This window comes from Corvus kubaryi, unplaced genomic scaffold (assembly GCF_017639235.1).
Source record: "Corvus kubaryi isolate FWS band 111438036 unplaced genomic scaffold, C.kubaryi_AGA036_p1.0 78, whole genome shotgun sequence".
Taxonomy (NCBI): Eukaryota; Metazoa; Chordata; class Aves; order Passeriformes; family Corvidae; genus Corvus; species Corvus kubaryi.
In genome coordinates this window covers 4,464,598-4,489,264 of record NW_024582065.1, presented here as the reverse complement: position 1 = coordinate 4,489,264, position 24,667 = coordinate 4,464,598, and the positions used below count along the sequence as shown (strand labels likewise).

Genomic DNA, 24,667 nt, shown 5'->3' with positions numbered 1-24,667 from the left:
TTTCCTCAGGTCTCTTTTCCATAATGGGATGGAAACTTGAGTCTCTCTTGATGCATGTTTCAGTAGTTAAGAACATAAATTGATGTTTGGGTACATCACAGTTTCATCTGAGTATTGCTGCCTGGTCTTCTCCACTGGTGATTTTTATGTAATTGCTGATGTGTTGAAATGGTGTTTGTCAGCTTCTGGGCCAAGGAGTTCTTTGTACAATTACATCATGAGAGGTTTTCTCAGGCTATAATAAAATAATTCTAAAATTACTGTTGATGAAATCAGGTTTTTAAAAGAAAATAAAATACCTTGTAGCTTAAGAAAAATATGCTTGGAAACCCTAAGAAATTCCCAAACTGACATGCAGTACTCCCCATTAGAGCAGTTAAGTGTGTGTGTAGGGGATTTGTATTGCTTGAGTGCAATGGTCCTGAATGCTTTTGATATTTCTGAAAGGCTTGAACCTTGCAAAATATGCCTTTTAACAGCTAAGTGTCTATTCTTAGCCCACTGATACTTTATATTTGCTGGTCCAAGCAAAAAGTAATCTACACATTGCCAATAACTTTGGGGCTGGGTGATCTTCCAGTTCTCTCCAGACATTTTCATTCTTTTGTCACAGAACATTGAGCTGAAAGTTGAGATAGAAAGTCTGAAGCGTGAACTGCAGGAGAGGGAGAAGCTACTCATCAAGGCCTAGTAAGCACCAGTTTATTTCTTGATGTCCATTACTTAGGACTTGTTTCTATGTGGTTTTTTTTCCTAATGCTTTAGGAATTGGAAGAGATAAAGGGCACTTATCTAGAAATGTCTCGTTCAAAACTAATCCAGGCTGGCAGCTGTTGATTGCCCCATGGGCCTCAATTGCAATGGAATTTTCTTTGTTTTCCTGAGGACCAGATGAATTTTGTTTGATCTCTCCAGGTTGCTCAAAGGGTATTGCCGTGCTTTGAAGGGAGCCTTGCACAAGGTCATACTAGAAAGCAAAATTTAGGTGGCAGTCATGAAGGAGTGGTCATCTGATGTTGAGTAAGGAAACTCTACCTGTTCTTTTCCCATGAGGTGTTAACAAATACTGAAAAGGCAAATGGAGAGATCTCAGCAGCTCCATATCTTCATTTATTTCAGTGCTGCTTCTTGTAGAAAACACAGTTCTGCTGAAGGTTTTATAGTGTATTTGGAAGCTTTAGATACATAAAGGAAATATTTCACTTTTTCATCATACATCTGAAATGCTTCTTTATCCACTGTGCCAAGGCTTGTATGTGGAACTCAATGGACGCTACCCAAATTGCTGTACAGTCTGTAGATGTTTGTATTTAACCTTAAAGTGATAAGCATGTTCCAGAGAAGGTGGAAGGTGCTTGAGCATAATCCATCAGCCAGTGGCACCTGAAATGTGTTCCACGTTGATATGCCCTGGGATTTATGTCTGTGTTACTGTCTTTCAGTAAGGCAGTTGAAAGCTTGGCCCAGGGTGGTGATGCTGAAGTGCAGCGTGGGACAGAGGCACAGAAGAAGATGCAAGAGATGGAGGAAATGCTGACTGGCAGAATAAACCTTCTGGAAGAGGTAAGTGGCCACAGCTGAAGGAATAATAAGAAATCACTGCTGGTTTTGTGCTGTTACCTGAGATTTGATACTGTGGTCAACCTATATTTTCATAATGTCTTTTTTCATTCCTCACTATCTATGCTTGAGATGGTTTATTCCTGTATTTATTGCTGAGCCATTTCTGGTTACTTTACAGGGGAATTGTAGCGTAAATGGAAGGGACCTACAAGGATGATTGAAGTCCATTTAAAGTGAGCTCCTTGAGGGAGGAGGAAAGGGCAATTTCCATGACCTCTTATTCATTTTAGTGGAACTGGCATTTCTGAAAGCATTCTTTGTGCTGTTGAATTGGTAGAGAAGTTCTTAAATTGCTTCCTCTGTCCCAAATCAGTCAGTCAGGCTGGTGTTTCCCAGATCTGATAGGTTGAAGAGCAGATTTTCGAATCTCATGGAGATCAACTATATTCTGTAGCCCAAAGATAGTGTTGGCCTCTGACATTAATTGTATTCTGCTTATGAATTCAAACACTGCAGTGTGGTTTTAGTCACAGGTTTACACAGCACCATGTAATTATATAGATCCAGGGAGTGCTAACAAAGATTAATTTCCTTCAGAGTTCTGGATTGACAGGTGACTGTTGGCAAAACAGCTTTTCAGGAGAGGGGCTGAGTGGGGAAGTTCACTGGGGAAGGAGCTTTTCCTCTCCCTCCCCCAAAGAAATACTTTTTAATTTAGATGTGAAAGCAAGAGGGGTATGACTTGTTAGGCTACAAGGAGGCTTTTATTTCATAAGAAGCTAAATTGGGTGAGCACAGCAGGGAAGCTTACAGTGTAAAAATGAAGATCTGAATCAAATTTGATGTAGTATAAGGCAAGTGTCTTTTTTTTGGCATTCTCCATTTCTGTGAGTTGGGTCACCCAGAGGAAGTTGACTGAAATCTGTGGCTGTTATCTCAATTTCTTTTGCTGTTCAAGAGAAAAATGTCTGGTTCATACTTTATCAGTTCTTTCCAACATCATTTATAATATTGTAAGAGAGTTTCAGTTAGCTACAGTGAGCTTTGGAATATTAATTTTATTGAACAAAAAAAGCCCTTATTTAACCTCTTTAATTTAAGTGTAGCTTTTTATTATGATAGTGGGAGGACAGTGGGACAAAACCATGTTATAATCGCTAAATCTAAAATCATAGCATAGGGGTACTTTTGTTTCCAGTTCTGCTATCAGTTAGGGTATTATTTATTTCTTTGCAACCAATTTCCCTTCTTTCTGTACCACAGAAAGTGGATTAATCTTGAAAATGCAGACACAGAGTTCAGAAGCATTTACAAGTAGCTTGAAATACTTGGTAAAAGTTCCTAAACTAGACATCCTGACGTATGTTGGGTAGAAGAAACTTCAGTATGTGAAAAAATTCATGAGCATTTAGTTCTTATAGGCATCAGGATTGTGTGTTTTAATTTCAGAATCTTAAAGCTGCCCAAGAAGAGGTGGAAAAAGCCCTTGCAATGACAGAGAAGGAGAAAGCTCTGAGAATTGCTGCTGAGCAGAAACTTGCTTCAATTATGAGTGCCCCAGCCAAGGATATGGACAAGGTTACAGAAGCTGAGAAAGACAGGTCAGAACTGTTGAGAGTAATGTTTCTAACTGCTGGAATTCTTTATTGTTAAAGTGTGAAGAGTCAGCATGGGTTTGGGTTTGATCAGTTTGGTCCTACCCTTGGGTACAGGAGACTTACCGGCCATCTATGGAGTGAACAGCAACCAGTTTAGTAGCTTTGTGTAGCAAAGTCATCTTTAAAAGTTCCCTGAAAGCCTAAAAGGGTCAGGATGTGTGAGACATAAGCTCCTAGGTCAGGCAGGTAAATTTAATGGGAGGAGAAGCACTGTTAGAAATACTTTTACAAGCCAGGTTACAAAACATGAGGAATCAGGAATGGCATCTTATGCTGCAAAGTTTTCATGTGTAACACTCAGGTCTGTCAGAAAACATTGTTATTGTTCTTGGAACACTGGAAGTGTGAAGATGTGCATTGGCAAAAGACAACATCACTGACCTGACTTGTTTTTAGTGTTTTTTTTTCTGTTTTGTTTATGTGAAATGAGAACCAGCTTAGATACAAATTTAGATGAAACTGAGTACTCGATGGACACTTGGTGAAGGCACGTAAGGATGTGTGTGAGCTAAGAAAGGAAAGAGATTAATAAGGTTTTTGTGTGTGCTGTAAAGGACAATGCAAGTAAAATATTGAAACTTAACTGTTGATATTTGAAGTGGTATTGGAGGAAAATAATGAGCACTTTGCAGATAGCTCAACCCTATTTGCTTGTGTTAAGGTTACAGCACTTTTTCATGTTTTCCAGGGTTATGAAAGTCCTCCCTTGAGTTCTGCAAGTATTGTCTTGAGTCTTCACTTAGAGGAGTTGTCTGCAAGATTTACTGCAATGACTGGAGAATTGGTGGTAGATGGTGCAAGATTAATATTTAAAATCATATCATTTTAGGCTTATAGAGCAACTGAATCTGTCACTGAAAAGTAAAGAAGCTCTAATTCAGCACCTTGAAAAGGAAAAGTCTCAGAGTGGCTCTTCCGATGGGAACTTGCCAGCAGAACAAATCAGAGAACTTACCATTGCTTTGAGGCTTGAAAAGGATGGGGAGATAGAGGTGAGGAAACTGTCTGACCAATTATATGTTGTAAATCTGATGGGGGGTAGGATTTTAAAGGTTTTGTGCAGGATGCTATGTGAGTGACATCAGCCAATTTTTTAAAATATTGCTTCCTCCTCCATTTTCTGGTTTCTTACCATTCATGGTTTATGCTGTGGCTTGGTTGGCAATATTCATCCTTATTTATCCATTCATTCAGTGAGAGGTTGTGTTTCCCACTGACTTTATGCTTCTGTAATAGATACTGTGCAATTGCTTTACAGAAGTATATATTAGAGAAATCCTGGATGTTAATAGATCCCTCACTGGATGACATAACTGCTATAAAAGTTAAGAATGTGACTTGAGAGTTTGTTCCTGGGAAGTGTCTCTGCTGTTATGGTCTGGAAAAAAAGCCGTGGTAAGGGAGGTAGGCATGAAAAGATCTCATGAAATAAAGTGCAAAGTTTACCCTTTAGCTTACAAAAGGTGCAAGAATCACTCTTCTGTTTCACTTGGCTCCTAAATAGGAAGACAGAGATCCTAAAAGCTGGAATGTAGAAGGAGGTCCTGAGGCTTGTTGTCTTTTTTTCCTATTGGTTATTCAAAGAAGAAATTAAAGCTGGCAGAATTAAAAAAGTTAATTATGGAGGCTGTCAGGCATCTGAGAATTTTTCTTCTCTTTTGTTTTGAAACTTAATATTGCTCAGCTCAGTACCTACACACTTTTTTTTGTCTGTGTCAAGAATCTTTTATGATTGAATTGATTACAGGTATTGAAAGTTTTCGGTTCTGGGTGATCTTGCAATTAAATCAATCTGTGCCAGGAAAAAGCACCCTGATTTCACAAGAGTATTTGTGTGTCAAGGTGAAAACAGCATCATCTGTAATCATTTCACAGGAGGTGGACAGAGTACATGTGATCATTTGGGGTGCAGTATTGGAGAAAAAAATCTGATGAATACCTTTGCACAACTCTGGTTTTATGTATGATTACTTTTTTAAAACAAATAATTCTGTAACCTCCCCAGGGAAAAGTCATAATTAAAATCTCTCTTGATAAAAGCATCTTGCTGACAAAGATAAATGTCACATAAAAATGCACCTCTATTCACTCAGCAAGTGCAGTTGTTCTGTCTCATTGAACATGTTTTGTGGGGTTTTGTTTTATTTTCTTTTTTTTCTTCTTAATGTGGACTGGCTTATTTCGTGCCCAGGGCTTTTAAGCTCATTTTGCTTCACTTTATTGCTTAATGAGTTATATTTGTGTTGAGAATGAATTGAAGTGACCATAACAAATGTTTTGTTCTTTTAGGCTCTTAGAATGGAGCTTAAAAATGAGAGAAATTCCTTTGAAAAAAAAATTCAGGTAAGTTCCAGTTTTTCTCCTGTTTCCTTGGCCCCTTACAGTGTGTGTTGGGCTCCCTCTGTTATCCTTTCATAGACACACGAGGCCTTGACTTCAAGAGAAGCAGAGCAGTTCCTCTGTTAAATTCTCTTTTATATGGGATGACAGGAGGACCCCTCCTGTTTTTTAAGCAATTTTCAGGAAAGCTGATAGAGACACTCATCAAATATTGAAGGTGATGCTCATGTCCTGCCCCCTTCTTATAGAATATTCGAGGCACATCTTTAAGATGCTGCCTCTCATTTTGGGGACTGTATTTTATGTTGGTAATCTGAGTAATAAGCTCCAAGAACTCTGAGGGAATGTACTTATTGATGTGCAATTACAGTATGTCGTAGTGGGAAGTTAATGCAACTTTCACATAATCTAATTTAGTCACTCCAAGAAGAGCTACAAGAAAGAGAAAATGAGCTTGCTGTTGAAAAGAAGAATGGTTTGAAAAGGGATAAAACTATCCAAGGACTAACTGTTGCCTTAAAAGCAAAGGAAAAAGAGGTAGGGTGATTGTGATCTTGCTGGTTTGTTGAAGTACCACTGGGGTGGGGGGGTTGGGGAGGGGAGGGAGTGTTTTGTGTGTGTGGGGCAGGGTCTGATCTCACTGTAACCATGAGGAGGCTTCTAGTGGGTCCCTGTCACTGCTGTCATCTCTCCAAGCAGTTTTGTTTGTCTGCAGTTTGGGCTCTTGGACTGGAGGAGAGAGGAGAAAGTTAAGTATCCTTCTCCCTTAAGAACGTTAAAGAAAAATGTTTTCAGCTGCATGTTGATTTTTATCAGCTCTGAGCACCACTTAAAAGATCCGAGGGGTATTTTATGTTGTTGAGTAAGTGGAGCTGTCAAAGGCAGCTAAAATAAGAGAGGTCAATGTCAGCTGAAGTTCAGATTGTGTGGGAGAGTGGGAAATACTTCACTTGAGGGATAGGCAGTCTAGTGAGTGTATAAGAACGAGAATTTCTTTATATAAGACTTACTATGATGCATTTGGTGTTCTTGAAAGTGTTTTGTGTAGTTGGATGAATGGATAATGAGATGGGGTAGAAATTACTGTGTCACCATCCCTTGGAAATAACTCTTCCTACATAGTATTCATTTTACTTTTTTTAAAGAATGAGGAGCTGGGTTCTGAAATTGAAGAGTTAAATGCTTCATTGGCTAAGGCAAGAGAGGCAACTCACAAGGCACATGTCCAAAAATTCAAGGTAAGAACAAGCAATTTGTTGTGATTTTCCCCACTCCTGCTCCTCCCTTCTGTGTAATTCCACACAGCAGGCAGTGCTTGCTATCTTTGAAAGCAGAGGAATGGAAATTAGTTGAAAATGTTGTTTTAAAATGATTATTTTTTCCTACTTTGAAAAAGATTTCCCAAATCAAATTATTTGAAAAATAGAATGTTAAAATGTCAGATAACTTACCTTGGTTCTCCTCCTTGCTTTTTCTAATTCTAAACCAACTGCAGATCTTTAAGGGAGAAACATGCAATATCAAAATAAGTTATAAATAAAGACACAAATTGTTGGGAAGCTGAGATTATCTTGAGCTTTTTTTTCTGGACCTGTTATTTTTTTCCCCAAAGTATGGTGCCAGCACAGGCTTCCTATTAGCAGAGTTGAACTGGCTGTGAGACACCTGCTTGGAATTATTTATATAATAAGTGTGAAACCAGCATTTATAAAGTAGTGGAATGTTATTTGTGAAAATGTGATTTAGTACTGCTTTTTTTGTGTGTGAAGGAGAAAAGGGGCTTTATGATTTTTGAGACCTTGATGATTTTTAAAAAATTCTAAGTTTTAAAAGCATGCAACTGATCCCTCCTGTCCACAGAATCCACATTGCAGAGCAAGTCCTTTTCCTCAGTTCTCTGCTCCTTAGCTACAACCTTGAGTTGAAGGCAGTTCTCTGTGAGTAAATCGTGCTGCAGAGCTCACTACTCCTGACACCTCTGCTGTGAGCTCCAGGACCAGTTGTAGCAGGATGTGGTGGGGAAGAACACAAAATAGGCTTATGTCAAGGGCAGGGCTGGAGTCACCATCCCTGGAAATGTTCCAAAAATGTATGGCTGTGGCACTTGAGGACATGGGTTGGTGGTGAACGCCATGCTGGTGCTGGGTTGGCAGCTGGACTCAAATCTTAAAGGTCTTTTCCAACCTTAATTTCATGAAAGACTCAGTAACTTCCTGCCCTAGTCCAGATTGAAACTGGACTCTACTCCAAAAGTAGAGTTTTATGTAATTATTGCTTTGTGAATCAATAATACTGCCATGACCTTGTTTGCACGGTGGACTCCTTTGCATATAAACCTTTCTCTCTCTCATTCTTTGTTACCTCAGACTTCCTTAGCCTGCACTGGATGTCGTGGAAAGTTTTGTTGCATCAGTAGAGGAAATTTTATTGTTTCACTTTCCTTGTTTTGTTGTTTCACTGTTTCTTTGCAACACCAATTCTGAAAGGCTGGGAAGAGGGGCAGGGTTGTGGGTTTGGGTGCAATGGGAGTAAGGACTCCCAGGCTCTACAAAACCCACTTCTGGAGCCTGACTGCTATTTTGTGTTTCAGGGTGCTGCAGATTATCAGGCTCTGCTGATGGAAAAGGAGACCCTGCTGGCAGAGCTGCGCTCAGAGAACCTCACAAAGGACGCTGAAAATCGCAGGCTACAAAGGATAATTAAAGTCACTGGTCAAGAGCTGAGTGATCTGAATTTGCAAAGAGAGAAAATGGAGAAGGAGCTGGATGAAGCACAACTACAGAAGAGCAGAAGTGACAAAACCATTAATGTTATTATCACATTTTTGCTTTATTTTCTAAAGTCTAGAAATAATTCAGTGCTTTAGCAGGTCCTTTTCTAACAAAATTAGGTTTTTAATTTAAATAACTTTTGGGAGGGAAATACCTGACACTGCCTAATGCTGTGTATGAAGACTGAGGAAAATTCTGGCACATAATCTGCAAAGAACAATATTTTAAATATAATTTTGATAGTTAGGTCCTAGGAAAAACCCATTAACCTTTAAAAGCGGTAAATAGTTACTCTTGATTCCAGTTTTTCTGATGGGAAAATCTGAATATGCATGATGATGTATGTTTACATTTCTGCCATATTTATCTTGTTGCATGTCTGTAGATTATCTTAAATTTCACTACTTAACCTCTCTTTTAGTTGTGACCTGGAACCAAACCTCAGCCTGCCCTCCTAGCAGGGTCACTGTAAAGGCTGTATATTAAATAACTTCTGCTTGTAAAAGCCCAAAGCACAGGATTAATTGATCACAATTTAACATAAAAAATGAGGTGCTGTTCATTAATTTTGCTGCTTCATATTCTGTTGAGGGTTTTTACCTTGCTGTGGGCATTCAGATAAGCCCTCCTGCTCGCAGCACTCACAGCTGATGCAACAAAGTGAATGATTAGGTTTCTCCTTTTTTTCCTTTGGAAGAAGGATGCCCCTTCTCCTGAGGCTTTGACACACAACAGTTTTCACCTGTATGCTTTGTCATGTGGATTTTGCTAAAGTCTTCCCACTTTTGCTTCCACGAGGGCAGCATTTACATAATGAGCAGAGTCCTGCTTGCATCCAGAGTCTGATCCTCCTCAGTTGGGGATTAGTCTCCTGCTATATTAAATTACATAAAAGATTTAATGAGCCTGTCTTTATTCACTAGATGTTTTGGTTCCATTATTAAATAAGGACCTTAATAAAGCTGGGAGATCTGGAAACTGCTGCTCCTGCACTATTCCTTAAAACCAGCAGAGGGGTCTCTTTACCTACAAACAAATTAAGTTCCTCTTCCCCTCGTACACCCAATTTAACGCATTTTTGTTTGATTGTCAACTGTGGTTTGGCTGCAGTCACAAAATCTCTGTCTTTGGCATGCTTTGAGATTTCTTCAGGGCGTTGAGGTTACGGAGAGTGAGAACAGATCGCTCTTGTCAGTAAAACAGCCACAAAGAGCATTTATTGATTTGAAGTATTTTATATTTAACTGTCTTTTCTATTCAGATTTTTTTTCATCTTCCAGAGCAGCTAGAATATAACTGTACAGGAAAGACAGGAAAAATAAGACTGAGTGGGGAGTTGCTGGGGGATTTGATGTTACCTGGATTACAGAAGCCCTATTTGACTCCATTATGTCCAAGTTTTTCATGTAAATGATGAGCTTCTTGGGGAAAAGCATTCCTGCCAAAAGATGAGCAGTCTTACAAAAATTATATCCCTAACCTATTTCCTACTCCTTGCAGAACAGCTGCTTCAATTTCAGAGCTGCAAGCCCATTGGATAGAACCACATTGCCTGTGAAGTGTTGCCCATTAAGTAGTAGATATGTGTGAGTTAAAAAATGCTGTGAGATTTTGCTCTTTGACAAATAGGAAACTGCTTTGGTGATCTGGTGCAAGCTTTTTGAGACAGCCTTAAAAACTCAGTTCTATTTATGCTCCAAGATGTCTATTTATCAATGTTTCTATTTTGTTAGAATAAAGTTAGCAAAAAAGTGTATAAACTGTAGAAAATGCCCTCAATATCTATAATGAACTGCTGTCCTAGCTTTTCCCTCATAGAGAAATTTGCAGTGACTTTCCATATACTGTAATTGGGGTAATGCTAATTTTTGTGCATATTCATTAAAAAAACCCCAAACACCCCAACAAACAACCCCCCTGAAATGTATTTCTGGCCTACTGTAAACCCAGTTTATCTGGACATGAACTGGGCATTACTGACCTGGAAGGGAAGAAGGTGGAAACTAAATCAAATAAGACTGTTCAATGTGAGCTGATCATCCAGATCATAGACTTTGTCCAATATTAGGAGTTTCCTGGATTAATGGGTTTAGGTATTCTTGAACCATGTTCTTGCCTCAGGGTGGGCAACTTTAAAAGGTATCTGAAAGAGCTTTTAAAATCTATTTCAGTTCTGTACTTTCCAAAAGCTGTTGTTAAGTATCACTTTTAAGCATCACTGGCAAGGTGCTGTTAAACATCCCTTAAAGCTCTTTGAAACAAGAAGCTTTGGACTTAAATTTTAACACACTATTGGTGAGGAATAAATATCTCATCCTTGATGTTTTTCATGGCTACCATGTTACTGTGCCTGTAACAGGGATGGAGTGCTTCTTCCTCAAGAAGTTTGTTCAAATTTACATGATTAAACACTTCACATATCCATTCTCTCTCCAGGCCTAAATGTAGACAATTAAAGTGTATTTACTAGATATTCATATTTGATCAGTTGGTTGGGGAAATGCAGAATAACTCATTAGGCAGAATTTATTATTTAGTCTTCCTACCTGTAGTTTAGCCTGAGAGGGAGGTTTTGGAACTTCACAACTTAATTATTCACCAAACTGGTTTTCATCTGACAAGAAGGGGGAGGCATCTGCTCCAGTCTTTGATATTATAGTGTTTCACATTCATTTTTCTTAGTTCAGCTATCATTAATCATAGGAAAATCTCTTGGGGAAAAGGTTGGCAGAGGGAATTGCAAAGTTTATGCTCTGAGAGATGTAGGTGCTATATTATCCTTGCAAGTCAGCGTATAGAAACCAATAGATTTTCTCCCAGACAATTTGAGTGGTCAATGAGTTCAAGCAACCTGCTACAGTGATGGATAGTTTAGTGTGTTACAGAATTCCAGCTCATGCAAAGAAGGTAATTTTCAGTCTCACCTCTAGCTTTCTTTGGGAAGGATTTAGGGAGTTATGGGGGCAGAAATAGTAGAGGCAAAGTTATGTGCAAATTGCAAATCTCACGCAGGCTGTTTTACTTTTTCCACAATTGCATCCCTTGTCAGTCCAGCTCTTTCCATAAACCTGGCCATTACACACTTTTGCTGCTTTAAAGGGTGAAGCCTGGTTTCTGCACCTGACAAGTGCTGGGCACCAAGAGGACTGAGATGAGATAATGGGTGGGGTACAGTTGCTGTAGCAGCATCTTTCTACCTCTGCATGTCTGTTGTCTTCAAGCTGCTTATGCTTTTCATTAAGATGAGTCACTGTATTGGTCACTTGAAGTTACAGGACAGATGAAAAGTCCCCTGAAGTTTACTTACAGGTAATGTGTCAGTTAAAGCTGTTCAGTAATGTAATAGTATAAAAGTAACATTTTAAAAAGCCAAGGAGTGACCTCTGCAGTGCAGGGAATGTGGTAACACTGCTGTTGATCCTTTGCTTCCAATTCCAGTACTGTGTGGGAATAGACTTAATGTGACCCACTTGAAGAGCTCCATAACTTGGAGCCAAAAGCCTTTGCAATTATCAGACCTTGCACTACTTCCCTCTGCAGTTTGCATTTATAGGCAGCAGTTAGGGAAAAACAGGAACATATGGGAGGGTTTGGGTAGCTAGACAAAACTTGGACCTGGTTCTGCTGTTCTTCAGTTTTCTTAGTTCTTTTGCTCCTGAAAAAAATTAGTTTGCAGAACTGAAGGTCTGGGTGTAATCATTCTTTGAATAACATTTGAGGGGGTTTTGGGAGCTGTTAGGCATTTCTTAGCTGAATTGTGGGGATGAAGCTAAAATGGAGAAAGTAAATCAAAAGGCTTTGTAAATGACATTTTGCATTTAATGTGCAAAATAAATAAAACACTGAGGTAATAAAGTGATGTTAAGGATTTGATGTGAATCTGCATGAAGCAAAGTAATTAAGTCAAGAAAAGGACATAAAACAGTTTGTAAAGAGACTGCAATTAAAATGTCACTAGTGCTATTTCTTTGGACTTAGAATAAGAAACAACTACTAAATTTTAAATCCCTGTGGAGGTAAAAGTAAAATTTGCAGGTGACTGCCATATGTGCAAACTGTTCAAAGGGCTTATGCTGCTTCACAAATGGGCCCTTTTGGGGAATAAATAGAAAACATTTATTTGAAGAGGTAGGCTGTGTTACCTGGTTCTTTGGGTCTGAACAGAAGTTTAGATAGTATAAAGTCTCCTGTAAGTTTTAATTGTTTAATTTTGGGCAACAGCTCTTGTGTTACAAGTTTCTACCTCTTTTTTCCACACAATCTGTGCAGTAAATGCAGAGGAAAAGTTTATAAAATGAGGCTGGTGTCTATGCAAGCTTTGCCTCCTTCAGCTGACAGTGTTGAAACTTCCAGCAAACCAGCAAAAATGTTGGAATTGACACAAAACAGTGGTGGTGGGAGAGAAGGTGGAAGGACAGAGAAGCCATGTTGGAAATTTTTCTACTGCCCTGTGCTCTTAAATATTTTCTACTCTTAACTGTGAGCTGACTATAAATTTCATGCTAATAATCTCATCTATTCACATAGATGTAGTGATTGTCCTGGTTGGTGGCAGAATGTAAGGAGTAGGAATTTTTTGATGTTACTTCTTGGAACCCAAGGCTTTGTTGGGTGGCCATGCTTTGAAACCCCATGGAGAGCTGTATTTTCAGAGTTGGATTTTCAGATGGAGTGGGACAGGATCTCTAGGGTTGCAGAGGAGAGCTGTGATTGTGGTGCAACCCAGGGGCTGCTGCTCTTCCATTGCAACATTCCATGTTGGTCCTAACAAATCTCGGAGTCCTTTGGACTCGCTGCTGTGTAGAAGCTGTTTAAGAGATTGTTCCTGTGGTTTAGGAGCAGAATGGACAAGGAGCACACATTTCTCTGATTGGAAACTAAGATGTGGAGGTAATGCAGCTAATCTTGGAGCTGCAGGAAGTAATTAACAGAGTCAGAGTCAAAATCAAGTTCTTTTCATCCCTTCTGATCATGAGGTGGACCTGATTGGTCATTTGAAGTTTGTATTCTTGTCGAAAGAAAAAAGTTTTAACATTTCTGATCTTTTTTTTGATGCCAGAGTAACCAGTGATACAAGAGTTAGTGCAACAATTTTCATGGTGTGATGAGAAAAAAGGCAAGTGACAAACTGAATCACCCATAAGCAATTTTCTCCTTTTCTAGCCAGGGAGTAGATTGACTCAGAAATGAATGTTCATTCTGACAACATCTATGTGCATAATATTCCCAACGGCCTTGGAGTCCAGCATTCTGTATGAAAAGCATTTAAACAACAACCTAGATTTTTGGAAGAAAAGACTGACATCTTATTTGAAAGTTGTTCTTTCTTTAATTGTATTCATTAATGCCAAAAGAAAGTGGCTTCAGTACTTTCTTCAGTGATAGTGTGGGTTGTTAGTCTTAAACTTTCTTTAAAGTTCATTTGCTGCATATTCAGTTTCATTTTTGTTTTTGTAGGACCTTAGAAATCAGCTAGAGAAATTACATGGTGAAATGACTGAGAAAGAAAAAGCAGTTGAACACCATTACAATATTCTTTTGAGTGAAAGCAATCAGAAGCTGCAGAGCCAAGAACTTGTTATAAGGCAGCTGACAGACAGTGTCAATCACAAGGATCTGCTGCTTGAGGTGGGTAGACTTACTTTGAAATGAAAAATGGAAAGTTATCATTTGATTTTGTATGGGGAATTATAACCAAATCACGCTTGTATTTGGAGTTATTGTTGATTTTGATGATAATCCTTCACATCTCATAATACTGTATTTGCAGAACAGACCTGTAATTACAGAGTGTGTGGCATTCAACAGGATTTCTTGTTAGGGTTTTGTGAAGCATGTGGACAGAGGGGGAAGAAAGCTTTACTAATACTTCTGTAGGATTGTCACTGTTGTAAAAGCTCCGAAGTGCTCATGATTTTCAGTTTATTGTGCAGAAAGTGGAAGTTGAGGAATAGGTATAGATACTGAAATATTTTATCTTTTCTGGGAGCCCCAAATGACCTGTGTGAGGAGGTTCCTGCCTGAATGGTAACAGACCCCTGCTCAGTTTTAACACAGGGTGAAAAAGGTAGCAAGTATTCAGCCAGCAATGCAGAGAGTCAGAGTTGAGGTTGCTCTGTACCTGGAGACAAAGGTGCATGCCTTGACATCATTTTTTGATCCTGAAGAGATTGCATAGGTGGGGAAAGCTTTTGTGTATCTTTTGGTTTCGCTTCTGGTATCTTAAATTGAGCTCTTTTTGCAAGGTGTGTAAATAACATGTTCCAGGTCATCCTTGGATATTCTCCTGAATTTTGTTAGGTTTTGTATTTTGCAGTTTAAAATTAGAGTAGATTTTGTAAAACTGTTTTCTTTTGTTAGAAACTTGATGGAACAGTTAAAGAAAAGGATGCAGAACTGCAGGAGCTCCAGAATAAGTGCAAGAACCTTCTAAGAGTTAATGAAGAACTTGAACTGAAAAATGAGGGCTTAGTAAAGGAGAAATGTGCTGCACAGTCTCAACAGTCAATTATCAAGATAGTCAGAGAGCTGGAGGTGAGTTTTGCATAACTGATCATTTGCAGATAAGTACCTTGACTTCAAATTGAAGAGAATTTTGACTTGGACTTTAAAGCTGTGGACTCATATATGTTGTAATTGACCATGTGTTGTGCACTGATGAATTTATATGGCATCACTAAACTCCCTACTTTCAGAAAGCATGTAAGATGTTTTGCCTGCCATAAAGAGGTAGAGGTTTTTTGGTGGTTAGGGCAGACATAATTCACTGAGTGGGAGGATATCTGCATCTCTGCAGAGAGGTGCAGAGAAGAGTTTGTGTACTTTGGATAGATAAAGGGAAAGATTGCACAGAGCTGGTGACCATAGGAGATAAATGGAATGTGAGGATAAATACAGGTAGGAGTGAAAATATGTCCAGGACAAGAAGAAAGCTGCTTTAAAGCAAAGAACTTGTACAGAAATATATCTATTAAAAAAGGGTGAGCAACATATGCCCATTATTTTGCTTGACGCCATGAATCAAAAAGACTTGTACCTGAAGTCAGAGGTCAAAATTCAAAATTTTAGTTTTAGAAGTAGTTCCTTCTCTCTTTACCCTCCATTCTGTTGTAGCAAAAAGAAGTCAGGTACTGTTAAATTTTTGGATCACTGCCTGACTCCACAGTGCATCATGGTATACAGATTATTGAACAAATAAACTGCTTTTGAAGGTACATTTCTTGTCTCTTTTTTTGTGTTGTTTGCAGCCTGGTGTATCAAGATTTCTAAAAGCATCAGGCAAAGTAAAAATAATTAGACTGGTACACAGTAATGGTGGAGAAAGCTTTTTCATTGCTTTAATAATGTATCAGTCATTAAGGAGACTTTCTCAAGGAAGTTCAAAACAAAAGGAGCCAATGGCAAAGGAAATGTAAGTGCAGTGCCTTGGGTCACATTCTGAACAGTCTGGTGGTGAGCTGATGAATGTGATGGGCACTATAATTAACCATAGGAGAGACAAGAACATGTGGAGTCCTAGTTATGTGACAAGCTCAGAGTAAAGGAGCTGAAGCCTTTTTTGCTTGGGTAGTGTGAGGGTTTATCCCAGTATATGTGAATGTGCAGACAGAGAAAATAGTCTGGGAAAGGCTGGGGAGAAATTCCACCTCTGCACAACAAACTGCAGTGCATGCACATAACTTCTGTCACAAAGGCACCTAGGATGGAAAATCACAGGGAATTAATGGAAATCAAACACTGACTTCCCTGCATACCCCTCGCTTGGTTCAGGTGGATAACCAGGGGCAGGAGCAGTGGCAGGCAGTGCATGGTAATCACCCAGACCCACCTTCTAATCACAGCCCATTCTCTGCTGCTGGTGCACTCAGTGACTGAACAATATCTAATCACAGCCCATTGTCCTCTCTGCCCAACCTCTGTGTCACATATCTCCATAAGGACCCACTTTGGCATATTAATCACCAGTTTTTGGACACAGATGATCCAGAGCTCTGCTCTCATTGGCTGCCTGGCACTCTTGGATGGCTTTGTGGTGCTGCACCGACTCTCAACAAATCCACAGCTGGATCCTGCCCACCAGAGGGGACAGAAACTAGGCTCTTCAGCCTCACTGATCTTTGAAGTTGAAGAAATAGACTTGAGAGATACAGAACTTTTCTCCCTTTCATCTTTGTACTTTGTTTTAATGTAATGATAAATTTTAAAGCAACCAACACCCAAAGCTCTGCTGGGTGCCTTGGCCAGGCCAGGAAAGGTTCTAATTTTGGAGTTTGGATTTTTGAGCCACTGTTATGGCCTAGAGAGAGTGAGCAAGGGCACTGATAATTAGGGGAGTCTGGCAACTTCTGACTCTGGTATCTCTGAAGTCTCTGAGTTAAATGTATTTTACAGATAAGGAATTTAGAAATTAGAAGAAATTACCAAATTCTAGTGATGGATGAATGGTGGATGGATCAGTGAGGAAGGTATAGGTTATATCCTTCTCTCGGTCATTTGTCCTTTAACCTTCAGAGATTTTGAAGTGATCCTGAGGGTTGTTGGAAGCGCAAGAACATTCAGTGAGGCAACTGGATATTCTTGTGACTTTGCCAATAAGTTATTTATTGTGGAGGTATAAACCTTTTACTTTCATTGCTTACAATTTAGGGAACCTTTAATGAAAATAAGTTATGTTTTCCACCACTGCTGCTTAGCAATAGTATTTCAGACTTAAATATAGACTTTAACGTATTAGATTGCCTCCTTTCATGGGAATATAAATCTTTCACTGCAATATGGTCCTGGATGTCTTGCAGCTATCTCCTCTAACAGATTTTCCCTCACACCATGTGTCAAGAGGTTTAATGTTTCATTAACTCCCACAGCATTACAGTCTATTTAAGTTACAGAGCTGCCTTATGTTTTGTGTACCATTGGGGAGTTGATTGAAATAATTCACTCCTACGCGTTATTTAGAAATGACAGTAATAATGTACAAAAAAAAAGGGATGTTCGTGCTGCATCTTCTCATCCTTATTATTCATGAAAGATTCTGAAAAAATCAGGAACACTTCCTCGTGATTTTGCTAACCTTTACTTAGGTAGTTGAATTTAGAATTTAATAATTTGTGTATAGTCTGTGACATTTAGAATTAAGAAATAGCTCATGTCTCCTGTTATGCAGAAAGAGTTGGGAGGATTTCATGAGCTTACTGGGATTTTGGTACAAATGGAGAACTCAACATGTGAATCCTAAAAGGAACAGGGAGGTGGAACAGGGTTTGTGTGTGGCACTGCTTTGTTCATGCAGCAGCCATAGACCCTGAGCCATGGGTGACATTCCTTCCCTCATTTATCCTCCCTAACTCTGCACAGTGACATTGCTCTGCCAAGGCTTCAGAAAGAGCTTTAATTAGGATAGAGTCCTGTAGTGTCTTCAGTAATAATTGCAAGGTTTGTATCAGACATATGGAGGAGTTCATTAGAACTTCTAACAGACTGTGAAACAACTAAATTAAGTAAAAAGATTTATTTTTTCCTGTTGCTTTCTACGTCATTGGTCAGTGTTCGTGATCAAACTTTTCCAACTTAAATTACAACCCATGTATTTTATGTTTAGTGACTGTTCTTGAAAGGCTGAGCTTCTAGCACATTGATAAGACTCCTTAATTCAGGCTGCAAGATGTACTTTTTAACATTTCTTTTCATGAGATTATTTTATAACTGGCCTCTGGATCACCCATCTCCATCTGTTTGTGTTTCTCTGTGCTCAGTCAGCAGCTTTGCTGGGAGCTCCTCCACTGCTCATCTAGATAATAAATTCGATGTGAAGCTCAGGATTTTGCACTTTGATACAGAATAGTATAGTATAGAATAGTATAAATTGCACTAGAGCCTGGAAATGTCTCTTAGAACACAGCAGCCTTTAGATGGCAGCTGAACATGGGGCACATGTCCAAAGGCAAGGTCGCTTCTTCCAAGAGTCTGGAGCATCAGTGGTGGAAGCTGCAGCAGGACCTGCCAGGCAGGTTACCTTAACTACAGTCATTTGATCACAGCTTGATTACACTTGCAAAATATTATTTAACATATTTACTGGCATATTGTGAAGTAAGAGTGTAAATAATTAAAAGTAAACACCGGTTGTCCTTGCTTTTGTGCTGTTTGCTTTGCAGAACACTGAGTTGTTCAAATTAATAGTCTTGGCATCTTTAGTGTGAATTAACGAGATTCTTTGTAGCTGAATTTTTTTTTGTTGCAATTTCCTCCTTAGGAATTGCAGTTGGAACAATAACAGCTGCTTAAAACTCCTGGGTGTAGGTTTCTTCCTTGTTAATGATCTGTTCACTAATGATTTAGTATCTCTTAAGAGTTCCCTTAGCTGAAATTCCCCCTTAGCTGTGACACCTTTCTTGTTCCTCCTTTCAGTTTTCAGTCAAAAAAGCAAACTGAGAGAACCAAAAATTCTTTGACAGAGGCAGAATTTGTGCCTGATATTAATGTATCTAAATTTGCTATAATATTCCAGTTATTTCTCTTTGGAGATGACTGATACTCTTATATAGTACGTGCAAGAAAACACTCCTTTAAATAGCTGCATTTTTTGCTTCCTGCTGAAAAAGTGACTCTCTGGTTGTTTTGGAGTGAAAAAGTCAGGAGAATTTAATGGATCCTTTACTGAGAATGTACCTTAAGAGTTTGTGTTTATTCTTATAGTAATAATATCATCCTTTCTGTGAGCAAGACTGCAGATAAACCCATTTTCTTTTCTTCGCACAAGTGAAGCAGCAGCTTGTAGTGACCCAGATGAGTGTGCAGAAAACTGACTTACGGAGTGTCTGATCTGATTGTCCTTTATTTGGGGCTCAATATAATCCTTCTTGTGATTCTTGTGAGATGGAACAGAATTTGCTGTTCTCCTCACCCCAAAAAAGCCAGTTTTATCCAGAACACAGAGAGGACTTGTTCTAAAATGTGTACTTGGAACTTTGGCTCGTCTGCTCTCCCTTCCCTCCCTTCCCCTTCTCTGGAATAGCTGCCTGCCGGGTTGTTCCTGGTTGTTGGAACTTTTGGAGTGAGGATGCTTGAGGTGGGGCTGGGGGAAGCTTCTGAGGCTGTGAGAAAAATGTTGAAGCACTGTTCAGATGTGTGACTCACTCATGATAGGTACATAGTGAAACAGTCTTTGGCTCCTTCAATACCAGCTGGATTTAAGGACAGTTCTCAGATCTATGTTGGGCATTGGTGGTCCTGTTCAGAAAACTGGGTTTTCAGCTTCTTCCACAAATGCTTCAGGACACAAAGTACACACATGGTCATAGACATGGAACATAAAAATTATGTTGTAAGCGCAGTATGTTCTTTTAATTCAGGAAAATAAAGAAGCTGAGTATGAGAAGCTGATCCTTGCTTTAAGGAAAGAACAGAACGTTTATTCTACACTGGTGAAGACCTTCAGGGAGTCAGATAGGTAAGTGCTTCTGTTTTGGGGGGTAATCTGATCTCAAAGGGTGAAAGTCAAGAATTTGTGAAAAAAATGTAGAGATTAGTTTGTTCTGGCCAGTTGTTTATAAACTCTCTGTAGTAGTCGCTAAATAGAAATGTTTATGTAAGTGAGTTGCTATTATCTGAATTACTTAAATGTTTCTGAAGATATTTCTTTTTAGATTGGAATCTCAAATGGGCCCTGTTTCCATGTAGGTACCAAAGTAAGCAGCAGGATTTTCCATACTTAGGTCTTGTGTTTTGGCATATAGGACTAAAATCAAATTGCAGCGAACTTTTGGGCACTGGACAATTTGCCATGGTTTACTCCTAAAATATAGATAATACTTATCTTAAAAGTGACACTGTGAGAATTTTGATGAGAATATAAATATGCAAGATTTGGGAGAAGGTTAAACAAAACAGAATAATTGAAGTTTGCACAGTATACTTTCAGTGTAAAGCATTGAAAAGGGTGGCAGGAGCAAGTGGTTTTTAACCTTTTAAAATCAAAGAACACAACAATTTAGAAAGAAATCTGCAGCCTACTCTGTATCCTGTTATTGCCTGGCAGTTGAGGAGGAGACGTTATGATAAAGAAAATACTTAATCTGTAGGCAAATGAAATTTAAATATTTTATAAAAAATTTACTGTTATAATTGCAAATCTCTTAATGAAGTATTTAACATTTGAGAGCCAGCTCCTGAAAGCAATGGCTTATACCTGCCAGCTTTGGGGAATGTTTATTTATATTTTGCAATTGGTTTACAGACCATTATAGTTTGGAAACCATAAAGAGAAGTAGCACTAGAGTAGATGAGATCTGTGTGTGAGTTAAGCACTTAGCAGCAATGCCAGCTTGTGCTTGGCCACAGCTCAGAACCCGCTTTAGATACTAGAAAAAATACTGATTAAAAATAATGATAGCAGTCAGATGATGGAGATTATTTCTGATTTCTTATGAAGAGTGTGACCTGACACCAGCTCCTGCTCTGTGGGCAAGGAGAGGGTCCACATACTGTACAGAAATGGCAGCAAAGCTGTGTGGCTCTGAAACTGGTTTTTCTTAGAATGGCTTTCAAATAAGGAAACTTAGAACTGTGGGTATAATCACTGGGGTTTTTCAATGAACTTCTGTAGGATCAGGATCATTAGCCCTGCTTCCCTGATGTGGAATTGTGGAATGCATGGAGCAGTCAGTGCCTGTTGTGCCACAGTAGCAGAGGATGCACCATGAGCTAGGGCTTGGAACTGCTCTTATTCCTCCATCTCAACAGTTTTGGGGGCTGAAACGTGCTGTAAACTTCATCAAGACTTGAATCCCAAACTTCTGGGGAATGGATAAACAAACAAGCCCTTCAGATACACAGATGAGGAAGCTGGATTTAATTGCCATCAGCAGTGACACGGATTTTGGGCAAACATCTGTTTTCTTGCTGACATCTTCTTTTAGGCATTATTTATTTTAAGCAACCTGGGTGGTTATTTTTCAAAATGAGCTACTGGATGTCAGGACCAAGACATTCCTTCTCTCTCCAAGAGGGGAATCAGTGCTTGTTCTTATAAAACCTTTAATTCATGAAAAGGAGAAAATGTGCTTACCTGGCTTCTAGTCATGTGTTGGTTTGGTTTTATTCTTAATTATTTTGCTGAGCCTTTAAGAGCACTCTCTCTTCAAAGAAGCTCTTGTATGAGGAAGAATTGGTTAAAGCAGTAGTTTCTTGTGCAGGAACCCCTGACAACAGCACACTTGTCAGGAGACAGACTGAGAAGCTTTTCATACATGCAGCCTTTTAATTAATGTGCATCTGCAGTACTCTGTTATTCTCATGCAAGTATGATGTGCTCTGTGTTCCTGTACAGTCTCCCATCAGATTGATTGAAATTTTTTTTAAAGATTCCTGAATTCTCTGGCATTTAGTGCAGTGGCTTGGAAATTCTGCAGCAGCTTAATTTATCTTAAAACACTGAGTGAAGTAAATGTGAAAATAAGTAATACAAAGAGTTCAGTAACACCCTGTTATTTATTTTTTATTAAATCGAATTCATTTCATTTTATTACAATTTCAGGTTGATTTATTTTCAGCACTTAAATCTTTTTACAGATTGATCAGAACTGACTTGTTGATGCAGTTGAAGGGTGTGGGGAAAATGTAGCAAGGGGCAGCTGACTCTGGGGCCTGAGGAGCCAGCTGATGCTGAAGAGCTTCAGTAGCAAAGTTGCTTAAAAAATTAAATCACCTTGACAAATTATAAATTTTAAGTTTGGACATTGATGCCCCATTGCAGTAATTGAGACAATTTAGAATGCAAGAGATCTTTTTACAGACTGTGGATAAATGAAGAAATGAAACAGTTGTGTCTGGGTCCTATTTTCAATGAAACAGGATTTTTTGATGTTTTTCTGAAGTGCAGCATTAGATTATCTAGTGTAGCTCTGTGGCAAGGGAACAAAGTTTCCATGGTCACCACATAATTGAGTACACAAAGCCATCAGCATTATGTGATAATGATATTTTTCTGGCATACTTTTTAGAAGTTAGTAATTTCGATTTTCCTTTTAAAAAACTGCCCAGAAAGAGGCTGGTAGAAGAGCTCTGTCATGGGGAAACTGACTTAGGCAGCACAGCCCAAAAGAGTAGCAAAAGGCTGTGTTTGTAAACATTTAATCTCTTTCTATGTGGGGATTTGTTTGTGCTTATGCATCAAAATGATGGAAGTGTGGGCTGAAATCCAGCCATGGGAAATGGGCTCTTAGTGCAAGCCTGGATGGAGAAACACCAGTGCACACCAAAATATTTTGAATTGAATCTCAAATATTTCTTTTTCCCCTTTTTATTCCAGTATAAATAGCTTGCAAGTAGAACTGAACAACATTTTCATGTTGAGAAAACAACTGGAAGAAGATGTTTTAGGTAACAGGAATCTCCAGAAAATCTTACAAGATCAGATTAAGGACATGAAAAACCACCAAGGTTTGTATCCATGCCCAGTCCAACCCTCCTCATGCACAAAGGAAGAAAAGTGGTTTTATTACAGTCAGTTTGCTGGCATGGAGAAAAAATATTTGAGAGTAAAAAAAAGGTGTGAAAAGATTTCTTTTTGACTTTTTATACTGAAGATGATTTGGGGGATTTGTAACAGAATGTCTTGGAGCAATCAGAGGGACAGCTTCTCTTTCCATGCAGCAAATGTTAGAAATTCTGTGGCAATTCTACTGCAGGGATCATTTTATGCTGCCTGCAGCTTTGTACTCACAGAATTTACTGTTTTCCACAAAAGTCAGAGATTCCTGACTTGGAATCGGTCGGTGGCCATGGGATTATTTTCTGACCATGGGATGTAATTACTTCCCAAAGAGCTTGTGGCTCAGGCACTGGTAACCTCCTCCTGACAGAAGTATTTCCAGAGAAAGAAAAAATACCCAGAAGTTTTGTTACTTAGTAATTCAGAAAAAGTAGAGCTTTTAAATATAGCTTAGCTTCTGGCTTTCTTGCTGTATGTCTTGGGAGGTGTTTTTAGTATATTCTTAGATATAGAAAAGAATAATGTAAGTGGGTATCATTAAATAGTTTACTGCATATGTACAAGATGTTTCTGTTTTATTCCATAGGGGATATATAAATAACAGTAAAGCCTGTTCACTTCCCCTTTCAACTTAGATTTTCAATTTTAGCATCACTTGACAGCTCTGATAAGTAAACTTCAGCTGTTTCAGAGTTTCCAACCTCAAAAGCCCAGAGATAATCAACAACCAGGGTGGGCCAAAGGGTCTTGTGGATACTCCAGGGTTCTCAGGAGCTGTTGTGTCGAGGGTGAGGCTGGTAGGAATAAAGACTGAAAAATTAGTAATGATTTGTGACTTTTAGGTCCTTGCAGCAGCCACAGGATCAGTGTCAGAACTGGGAGTAGGATTGGGATGTCTCTTATTTGTCCTAATTTAGTTATGCTTTCTCCCTATCTAATAAGATTTATTAATAGAATTGACTGTCATTTATATTGTAAATAAACAAGTGTTTATTAAAACATAAACAATTCCTGCAGTTATAGAGGCAGTGAATAAGTAACTATTTTCAATCCAATTACTGCATTCTTTTGACCCCAAAGCAAAATAAATTAATTAACTTTGTCTAACCTGGCTTTTAGCCTTGAGACCTTGAGTTCATGTTCATAAAACTATAGTTAAAATAGAATAACTATTCATGCCTAACTTATCCTTCCTAAAAATTATTTCTAATTGTCATGCTAAATATGCAAATTATAATTCAGAATTACATTCACAACTCGTGCTGATAACCACAGAAAATACAGCCACAGAAAATGCAGCATGTCTGTGTGTCAGAAGCACAAAGACATATGAGGACAAAATTTTTTCAATTAAACAGGAAGCTTGTTTTGGGAATTAAACATTCTAACTGGCCTCCCACAGACTTACTGGAAGGTTCTTATTCAAAAAGTCCTGTGCATTTTGTGCTGTGTTTTCCTGCAAATGGAGTTTCTGAAATAATGTCTGTCCTTGGCTGTTTTGGCAGATGAAACACTATCTTTCTGTGGAGATCAAACATCTTATATGAGTATCTGTTTAGGAGAACAAGACCATTTAAACCTTCAGATAGACCATCTGTCTCTGGAAGAACTTAAAGGAAAGGTATTGATCTCTTTTATTATTTACTGTTTCTAATGGCTTAATTCTGCTTTGTTTATAGTTTCCGTATCTCTCACAGAAACATTTGTTTACGTACAGTTGGGTAGTTCTGAAAGGATTTGAAGCTCCCATCTCTGTGATTTGTAACCCACCTTTTATGAACTATTTAACTTTGTCACACCACATGGGCTTCAGAATCAGCTGAAAGCTGAGTGATTTGCAGCCA

General features: G+C 38.7%; 1 protein-coding gene across 4 annotated transcripts in view; it reads left to right on the top strand.

Moving 5' to 3' along the window:
• Window positions 1-24,667, top strand: part of CDK5RAP2 (CDK5 regulatory subunit associated protein 2) — a 72,596-nt gene that overhangs the window by 5,025 nt on the left and 42,904 nt on the right. For all 4 annotated transcript variants that reach the window (XM_042052367.1, XM_042052365.1, XM_042052366.1 and 1 more), the window contains 13 exons: window positions 614-690; window positions 1,443-1,563; window positions 3,013-3,164; window positions 4,051-4,213; window positions 5,511-5,564; window positions 5,979-6,098; window positions 6,707-6,799; window positions 8,152-8,370; window positions 13,790-13,960; window positions 14,693-14,866; window positions 19,684-19,781; window positions 22,641-22,771; window positions 24,329-24,444. In XM_042052367.1, coding sequence (XP_041908301.1) covers window positions 614-690; window positions 1,443-1,563; window positions 3,013-3,164; window positions 4,051-4,213; window positions 5,511-5,564; window positions 5,979-6,098; window positions 6,707-6,799; window positions 8,152-8,370; window positions 13,790-13,960; window positions 14,693-14,866; window positions 19,684-19,781; window positions 22,641-22,771; window positions 24,329-24,444 — 1,689 coding nt within the window. The remainder of the gene's footprint in view (window positions 1-613; window positions 691-1,442; window positions 1,564-3,012; window positions 3,165-4,050; window positions 4,214-5,510; window positions 5,565-5,978; window positions 6,099-6,706; window positions 6,800-8,151; window positions 8,371-13,789; window positions 13,961-14,692; window positions 14,867-19,683; window positions 19,782-22,640; window positions 22,772-24,328; window positions 24,445-24,667) is intronic.